Here is a 10,344-nt window from a genome sequence, read left to right on the forward strand (position 1 = left end):
ATTTGATGATACAATTAATGAAACATAATAGAAATGTCATTCAATCATATTTTTCCATTAAATATTAAATATTTTAAATATAAAAACAATTCAGAATGATAAAAAAAACTGCATACATTGATTCAATACCAAACTAAATATGTAATTTTAATATACAAAAATTTTAACATGATAGTTTGTTAATAACTTTTCAAGTGTTGACGACTTGGATTCTAATTAAATACATACAGTTTTAACTATGCCCAACTCAAATTTATAATATTTAGGGCTTACATTCAGCTATAAATACAGCATAATATTTTTCAATATTTCTAGTTTCATTACTACCTTAAGACAGTAAAATAGGATGTAAACAGTTAACAAACCAATTTTGTCAATTTTTATATTTATTGATTAATCAAGATTATCAAAGTCATTAAAAATCGATTTAACAGAGCTTTTTCAAAAACATTAAGTTTCTATGAGATCATCTTTACCTGCAGAGCTTATAAAAAACATGATGATTAAAAAACTGTACATTTACATTACAAATAATATAATGAGATGCACTTTGTATTATTCTTGATCACATATAAAAATAGTTTCTAAGTAATAGAAAAATATTTTTAAAATTATGCAAAGTCTGAATAAATTCTTATATCCTAGACATATTAAAATTTTAATTCGATAACTAGAATTGTAATAAATTTCAGAAAACTTGCAAGATGTTTTCTAAAAAAAAAAAAAATACCTTAATTTCTGTTTTTGTTTTGATTACATGATCTTTCAAAGTACTTAATTCTTCTTGTTGAGCAGAACATTGTGCTTTAAAAAGATTTGCTTTTTCTTTTTCAGTTAAAAGATGTTCCTGGAGATAGCTAATCAGCATATCCTATAAATTAAAAATATACTAAATTATCATAAATTTTAAAATAATAATATATTTATATAAATTATATAGTAATAATAAAATTATCTTGAAATTTTATTACATACTATTTGATAATTTTCTGATTTCAGTGCAGCTTTCTCAATTCCTACTCTTTTTGCAACACATTGTGCATTATCCTTTTCTGAGTAAGTGATTTCTTTTAAAGCCTCTAGTCTTGCAACTTCTATTTCTAAGTTTTTTCTTTCAATTTGCAATTTTTCTTCTGAAAGGCATTAAAAATCTCTATTAAAATAAAAATATTTTTCAAATCATAGTTTTGTCATGGAATAATGTATGTACAAGCTGCTTTCTTGAGATCATGGTGTAAAAAGACTTCCAGTTAAGCTTAGAACTTTAATGCTTTCCAGTCCATCTACAGGGGAATCAACACAGTAGTGATTGAAAATATGACCAGATTCTACTATTATGTATTGTGAACATATGCCACTCTTGCTTGCTCCTGTCGAACTGGACAGATTATGCAATCTTTGCTACTACCTTTCCCTCTTACTACAAAAACAACCACCATTCTGTAAATTTTCTTTAGTCTTCCATTTACTTCCCAAGGTTCCTCGAGTCTTTTCAAACTGGAAAAAAATACCATCTAGCACCATTCCCACCTTAATTCAAATAATTCTTTATTACTGATTTCCATCATTTGAAAATATCTGCTGGGTTGTAGTTGCAGAAAATAATTGGCTACTTTTCCTTTATACATTCTTCAGCTGCAACACAGTTTGTTGATCTTGATTCTCCTGATTTGCTTATGAGTTATGGAATGACACTTTCAAAACTTTAACAGCTATCCTTCACTTGCTTTGAAACCTTTGATATTCAGTTCTTTGGCAATTTAGCAGGTTTTTTCACATAATGGGATTCCTTTAATTGATCCTGTTATGTGAGAAAAAGCTGCTCAATTAAAGAAATTCTGTTATTGCTTACTGTACTGATTTATTTCACTTCTTTTTTGCATTCAGGATGAGTTCCATGTTAGGTATTAAAAATTATTAAAACTAACCAAATACCTATATAGTATAGTATAAAATCATACTACTCAACACCGGAGTAAAGTTATTTACATACCTCCAAGCCTGTTACCGGTGTGAACTCCAAAAAACAATGATTAAAAAAAAACGAAAAGACAACTATATTAATCACAAAGAGAAATTAAGAGATTTAATTCTTCATTGTGATTAATACAGTTGTTTTTTCATTTTTTATCGTTTTTTGGAGTTCACACCAGTAACAGGCTTGAAGGTATGTAAATTACTGTAGTATAGTATACATACTCAAATGTTAAATTAATAAATTGATTATTGAATAACTTTGTCAAAAATTTTAAAGCATTTGTTAATGGCTTTAGCTTACTGGTACTTTATTTTAGAAACATATGAAAATAGCCAAAAATATTAACAATTATTATAAAAAGATTTGTATCAGGTTATTGTTTGGACCTAATTTAATTAAACAAATTTCTTAAAGACTTCTGAAATTATTAAAAAATTACAATTATGATTAATTTTTTCATAATTTTTTGTTTGTTTTACAATCAAATTTTAAATTTATTATATCTTTGAATTTTTTACTGCTTCAGTGTTGAGTTATGTAAGCTTGTTGTATCTTGTCTTTTTTCCATATTTTAGCAACTACTTATTTATTCAAACTCATCTTCAGCAACATCAGTTTGACTTTTGCCATCACAGTTTTCTTCTATTAGCAATCTTTCCACTTAAAACAATAGCTTTAGTTTGATTATATGTTTTGTTTTTTTTATTCACAACAATATTGCTGTTTTCTCAGTTTTTATGCGCACTCGATTTTTGAAACATCACACCTGATAAAGTTAGCTTCAGAATGTGATGTCGAAAAAGACATCATATTCTGAAGCTGAAAAAGTTAGTGTATCTGAAACGCATTTTTTATTTTTATGTTTATATTGCTTTGCAATGACCACATTTTTGAATGTATTCATTTATGATTCATTGTCAGTTACAGAAGATCTGTGGACCAATACAAAAACAATCAAAATTACTGTATAAATTAATGTTTTAAATTAACAGCAAGATTTCACATCAGTATGCACAAGTACAAAATTTACCAGATATTTTGGTGTGATACAATGTATTTGTATAGGATACACGTTCAGCATAATGGATAACTCTGCTTAAACACAGCTTTATAGGAGATGCCCGCAGGACATCGTTTACTTGGCTTGCTGTAATTCGAAAGATCACCAAGCTGTTTCAAACCTAAAACCAAAACATGAAGACAGGTACGATATCCATAACAATGTCATAGCATATGCAAATTACTGACCAGAGTGAAGAGCAAACTATGCAAACGAGACTGAATTAAGTGGCGTTATTTATTTTACATCACTGCCTCGGGATTTGTATGCAGTGCCAGAGGCAATGCATACAAACCCCATTGTCTACTTGCCACTAATAGGATAGGACATAATATTATTATATCTTTGTTTTCAAATGAACCAATGAGAAGGCAGATCTTGCAAAGCAGGCCTTCTTTTACATCTGCCTGACTTGAATGTGGAGGTCATCCTCCAGCTTGTTAATCTCCCAATTAATGTCTATAGATTTACAGTTAGTCAAGACACTACTCCTTTTGCAGCTACTACCATAATAATGTTTTCTACTACAAATTTCCCAAGACTGCTTTAATTTCCTTCAATCCTTGATCGAATATATTCTACATCTCTGCTTAGCGTGCAAATTTACATCAACCCAGACTGTAATACGTAACCCACCAAACTAATAATTTTTAATTAACAAACTATTTTCAATCAAACCCCAAAAATGTTTTGTCGATTGCTGGACATTGACAGCTTCGGGGACCCCTGCACAAACATTCCAAGTTTGACGTAAAGAGATGTTAAGACAAATTTTTATTTAGTTGTTATGATTTGTGAAATAATGCAAATATACAAATTATTATTTTGAAATACGCCTACCTTCTGCTTTAGCTGCATCATTTAACTTCTTTGCACTGTTATATTCTTCACTTATAATCTTCAGTTCATTGCTTTCGGTTTCAATTGACTTATTTATTTTATTACATAAACTTTCAAGATTCTCTAATTCTTTCTTACATTTCATCAACTCATCTTGCTGTCTTTTCAGTTTTTTTTCTAATTCATTATGATATTCCGTTTTTGACTTCAAATGTTTTTCCTATATTAATGAGATAGAAGAAAGTTTTAAGTTCAATCATTTTGTTTTATTGCACTAACTTGTTTAGAGGTAACGCATATCATGTTTTACAATTTAATCAATATGTAATACCATAATTCTAAACAGAATTAAATATTATAACCCATTATATCCTGTAAATGAGAGTTCCGCAACTGGCATGCTGCAGCACACCATACCTTCTCACGTGTTCACCAAAAACAGGTGAGCACGTGAATATTATAAATAGGTATTGATTCAAAAGAGACAATGATTTGTCTCTTACATGTTTATCGCCACTAAGATTTGAGAGAAAAGGAATTCTAACAAGCTTCACAATTTTACACCTTTGCAGTCATATTTCAAGTGTAAATTTGAGATCCCAATCGCATGTTTTTCATGCACGATATATCGTCCGAAGTGGTTTCCTGATTGTTAAAAAATAAAATCGAAATAGGAAAATTGATTATAAACTAATTTAAAGTATTTTTTTATATCATCACAAGTGTTAGACGGCCGGATGGCCGAGCGGTAAAGGTGGCAGCCTACCGCTCTGGGGGACCCGGGATCGAATCCGAACGGGTCGAATAATCCCCAGGAATTTTTCGGGGGGTGGTCCGTTCGGATATGTCGGGCCCCGTCCCTCACCACCCGGTCGCCCCATTGTGGGCCTGGCCGAACCCATAATGGGCCTACTAAAAGAGGCCCCTCTTAGTGCCCACAGGGCGGAAAGAGTTAAAAAAAAAAAAAAAAAAAATCATCACAAGTGAAAAAAAATCCAGAAACGAGAGTTGTGTAACTTTCCCGGCTGTTAAGTTATTTTTTCAAATAAAAACTCATAACTTTTATATTATTAAGCAAAATAAATAAAATTGTGTGTGGAGCCATCTGTTTTGAGATTTTGTTATAAAAACTTTTTATATTTTTAATTACTATAAAATAGCAAAAAGCTTAATTTTGAGGATGGATAAGTTTTATAAAAAAAAAAAAAAATGTAAATGTTAATATAGATTTTATTCGTTATTAAGTCCTACCACCTTCGAGATATGACACATAACTCCCCTTTATCTCCTTACTCACTCCAGCTTTAACCACCAAAATTTAATAGCATCAATGCCCCTCATATATAGGCCATCATTCCAAATTCGTTTCTTAATCTTTACCCCATCTTGAGATATTAAGCGAAATAGACGCCAGCACACATACATATCCACGAATTTTTTGACGTTTTTTGGATTTAGGAGGTCTCAAAACGTGGAAATTTGCAAAAAACTCGGAGGGTTAAATTTGACACGATTCCAATACCTTTCCTTGTTATGTAAACATAACAGCCGGGAAAGTAAAACAGTAAATCAGTGTTTTTTAGTATGTACTGTACTTTGTAACTTCTATATATTTTGTATATTTTTATTTGGGATGTGCCATGGAATTCTGGAAAGTACCTAGGTGTGTCGTGCAAAAAGATTGCGGAGCATTACTATAAAGAAATTGGAAAAAGATAAATATCAAATATAAATAAACTGCAGTGGAACACCGTTTATCCGAATCCCGCTAATCTGGATTATAAAACAATCTCTATAATCAGTCTTACATTTTAATAAAATAAATATATGTCATTTGATTGAGGGGGAAAATAAGAAAACCCATATTTTTCTTTTATCTGTGCACGAGAAATAAAGTTCTAAAATGTTCTAATGTAAATTCATACAGAAATAGCGCATAGCTCTGGTGGTGCATCGTGGCCAGATTGAGAATTGGAATTGATTCTGCTCGAAGTTTTTACATTTTATGGTGTAACGTACATGTAAAGGAAAAATATTTTAAGACTGATTAATTGTTCACAATGAGCACATGAAATGAAAGGATTTCTATCAGAATCTTCTAATGAATACTTTCTTTCGGGAAATGTCCTTACATCAATAACATTAGAAAAACTTGTAATGTTCTCTTCTGTCACATATCCCGACTCTGCCAAACATATGTGGTTAAAAATAGGAGCACATGAGCACATAATAGGTTACACGTAAATGCCCAGTCCGACCATGACGCTACCACTGCGCCACCAGTGCTATATTTCTATATGAATTACATTAGAACATTGACTTGACATATAAAAGAAAAAATATGGATCTTCTTTTTTCTTTGTCGAATGATATATATATATAGTATCGTCTTGCTAATCCGGTTTCTCAATTGTTCGGCCTACGGCTGTGATATAAATGGAGTGCGTCATGCAGATGGCCATCCATTTCAATTTCAATAACTGGCGTCACGCCAGTTATTAAAATTGAAAGTGAAACTTCACACGTGTGTGAGGTTTCAGTTTTGATTTAGAAGTGTGGAAAGTGGTCAACTTGGCGTGACAACCTTCAATTATGGCTTGAAAAAGAAAACGTTTTGTTAGAACTCACACAGAAATTGAAAATATTAGGGAAGTTAAAGCAAGGTCGTTCCCAAAAATCCACGAGTACTGAGTACATCGTCGGATATGCCATTATTTATGAAGTAAAGATGAAAGAGAATCAACTGCAACAGTGTGCCAGCCAAATGGACAAACGGGAAAACGAAAAGTTATGCGAAAAGGTGAGAACGATGAACTTGATGCAGCCGTTTACAAATGGTTTATAGAGCAATCGATATTCAAAGAAAAAAGCAGTGGCGTTTGACAAAGAACTTGGGGGAAGTAAACTGTTTACAGCAAGCGAGGGCTAGCTATCAAACTGGAAGTGTGTGTAAATCAATCTAACTCCCCCTGCAGTGTATAATACTGATGAGACTGTCGTCTTTTTCAAAATGCTTTCTTTAAAAACCCTTGCTATCAAGAACGAAAAGGAAGTTCGTGCGTATAAACAACAAAAACAACGCGTCACACTGATAGCGTATTGAAACACCGATGGGAATCGTAAACTACCCTCCTGGTTATTGGAAAATCCCAATAGCCACGATGTTTTTAGCACAGCAAGATGAGTACACTACCGGTGGATTATCGTGCTCAAAAGAAAGCATGGATGGACTCAGAAATTTTCTCTCTGTGGTTCCATGATAAATTCGTACCATCTTTGAAGGAAAAACTGAAGAAAAAGAAACTTCCGTTAAAGCCATCCTCCTAATTGATAATGTTTCCGGTCATCTCTCTGACTTGTCTCTGAAATCAGATGATATACGAGCTGTCTTTCTCCGGCCAAATGTGACAGCTCTAATCCAACCAATGGATCAGGAAATTTTGGAATTAATTACGCATCGTTATCGACATGCAATTCCTACCCCCCCATTAGATGATTGTGAAAACGATTCTACCGAAGCTATGCTGAAGATGTGGAAAGTGATCAACATGTGTGATGTTTTCCAAATAGCAGAAGCACGGGACATTGTGGAGAGTACTACAATAGTGAAGGATTGGAAACAATTTGAGCTTCGATTGACACTGAGTTGGAGTCTACATTGAGTGATAGTAAGTCAATTCAGAATCATTTCCGGATGTTGTGTTCGTTGATATGTTCCACAAGCTTCTGGGAGAAGTTAACGAAGATGACACTACTAATTGATTGAATGAAGAATATTGTAGAGTAGATCAGGCTTTAATAGGTGAAGAGATCTTCAAAAGTGTGCAGGATGAAAGTGATGAGGAAGAGATCATCACAGAGGCAGAGAGACGAAGATTTCTCACACTGTCTTCGAAGCTGCCGGCATTTTCTTGTAGTACATAATGCAACAACCAGACACATGCAGTATTTACACCGAAATAATTACATAATAAAAATTTGAACATCAATTCACTCAAAACTTTGATTTTGTACCCCTTCATCCATTCGTCCCTTCAATTATATTTTTATAATCAATTATGCTCAAAGTAAACTAATGAAAAATACTCTCAAAACCTAACCTTTTGTTGATTTATAGAATCAATGAATTTAATAATTACACAAGTTAAAATATTTCTAGATTCATATAAAAAAATAATAATGCAACAGTGTACTATATCATTTTCTATCTCAAAAGTTTTAGATATTACATATAATATACTGATATACAGTATTTATTACATTATGATATTAATAGATAATTTGTTTTTGTTAAAAAATAAAATATTTCTTACTAATCCATTCATTTCATTTCTAGCTTCTTCTAATTGCTTCTGATAGAATTCTTTTACATTATTTTGAAAATTTTCCAACAAAATCTATAAAAAAAATTATTTTAGAAAATTATATATAATATTACACAAAATTATATATATTAATATGTATAATGTATATTACATAATGTACTGTATACAGTCAAATTCCGTAACTCCGTTATCGATTTATGCAAATTAGATATGCGGTCCCGCGGACAAGGATAGGCATTTCAATGTTAAGAACTTTAGTTACTACAGCCTCTATATTGACTTCTATTAATCCTTCCTGGCCAACAAAAGCATAACAGTACTTTCCCAATCTCCTTACTCCTGACGGCCGAGTGGCCGAGTGGGTAAAACCACTGAACACTGCTGGGTTCATGTTCGTGGATTCGGTTTACAAAACAATTACAAAATTTTTCTTTGTAGAAGACCTCTGCTCTCTCGCCTCACTCCTGATTTAAGTCAAATCTGTCCGAGACATTGGTGTTTAGATAAAACGGTTATTGGTAGAACAAGGCAACGCAGCACAAGGGCGATCTGCCAAGAAGATGCTTCTTGGGAAGACTTTCGACGGGAAACTGGGTTCTATTTGGGTGTAAGACACGTGAAGAAAATCCGGAAAACTCCATGCGGTCAGCCGTTGGTGAGGTGCAAACCTACAAACAACTATCGGTATTCAGTGGTTTTATCCACTTAATGGCTAGGGACCCGAGATCAAATTTGAGCAAGTGAAAAATCCAAATAATTTTTCGTGGGTATTCTTTTCCAGATATGTTAGTCCTCTCCTCTTACAATCTGGCTGTTCCCATGATGGGCTTGATTAAAAGGCCCACTTAGTGCCCAGAGGGTGAAGAGTAAAAAAAAAACCTTAATGAAACTTAATAAAATTGATTATTTGAAAGCTTTCCCTCCACAAAAAAAGAAATCTTAAAATTCAATTTCAAGATCATTGCAATGGAGGAAATTTGATAGGCTGTATTTTATTAGAAAATACCTTAAAATTAAGTTACATCTTAGGCGTTTTATATACTATAAATTCAGATGTTTAAAAAATAATATAAATAATCGAAATTCGATAATTACATGATCTGGATGCAACGAAGCAAACTCGTTGGGCATTGTCATCGCTGGTAAATCTCCAACGCCTTTCATTTTTTCAAATATATTCATTGTAATCGACTTCCAACTTCATAAATATAAAATAAATAAAGTTTATTAGATATATATAGTTTGCAAAAATAACGATCGATGATTTTTATTTACGATCTTTATTTGAATTAAAAATTTTCTTGTTAACAGATTTTTATTGTTCAAAAAATATCTGTGAACAAGAAGATACGTATGTACAATTGAATAGAATACAATAATGAATACGTTTTACTTTTAAAATAAATTCATAGGCGAATTAAGACCTGGGTCCTAGGCACAGAAGATTAGGGCCCTTCTACATAACTTTACGACATCATAAACTAATTATTAACGAGTTGTTTATAAATCATGATATACGGTTGCTTTATTTTTTCATGATTTCGGAGTCCTAGGCATGCACCTTGCGTGCCTAGTGAGAAATCCGATAGTGAATTTCTGAATTGTGTCATGGATGAAAAATACAGATGTACCTGAGTAAAATTGTAGATATAATACTAAGTATAACTTATAACCAGGGCCGCTGTCGAGAGGGGAAGAGCTGAAGATTTTTCTCCAGGCCCGGAGAAAAATTTAGAGGGTCATAATGATTCCTATCCATATAAATAAGTGCTATTTTTACTAACAGAAAATAAAATATTTATTAACAAACATTTTACATATTTTATTTGTTCAAAAACAAAATAGCATCAATTTGCATCAGTCACGTGTTCAAAATGCCTTGCAGCATTATAAGGCGTTTTGAACATGTGATTGATGCAAATAGATTGCACATTGAACAAATGTTGTGAATAAAAACCTTTTGCGTGTTTCCATTTTGTATTTTTTGTTCTTCATGCACCATTTTTTCACCTAGTGGTAAAAATTCGAACTAAATATTTTTTTGCATTTCCATTTTCCCCGTGGTCCATATAACATGTATACCAAGTTTCATCAAAATACGTCCACGAGAACGAGCTCTAGACAGGTCTGAGTAGGGCAAC

The 10,344-nt window shown here is 32.2% G+C and overlaps 1 protein-coding gene across 1 annotated transcript in view; it reads right to left on the minus strand.

Moving 5' to 3' along the window:
- LOC136975110 (coiled-coil domain-containing protein 40-like) overlaps nucleotides 1-9,401 on the minus strand; it is a 44,245-nt gene extending 34,844 nt beyond the window's left edge. The window contains exons 1-5 of the mRNA XM_067270119.1: nucleotides 9,299-9,401; nucleotides 8,192-8,275; nucleotides 3,879-4,098; nucleotides 976-1,133; nucleotides 731-871 (exon numbers count right to left, since the gene is read on the minus strand). Of these exons, the coding sequence (XP_067126220.1) occupies nucleotides 731-871; nucleotides 976-1,133; nucleotides 3,879-4,098; nucleotides 8,192-8,275; nucleotides 9,299-9,385 (690 nt within the window). The 5' untranslated portion in view covers nucleotides 9,386-9,401. The remainder of the gene's footprint in view (nucleotides 1-730; nucleotides 872-975; nucleotides 1,134-3,878; nucleotides 4,099-8,191; nucleotides 8,276-9,298) is intronic.
- Between the last annotated feature and the right edge of the window lie 943 nt (nucleotides 9,402-10,344).

The sequence above is a fragment of the Centruroides vittatus genome, unplaced genomic scaffold, assembly GCF_030686945.1.
Source record: "Centruroides vittatus isolate TY-2023 unplaced genomic scaffold, ASM3068694v2 contig_364, whole genome shotgun sequence".
NCBI classification, from domain to species: domain Eukaryota; kingdom Metazoa; phylum Arthropoda; class Arachnida; order Scorpiones; family Buthidae; genus Centruroides; species Centruroides vittatus.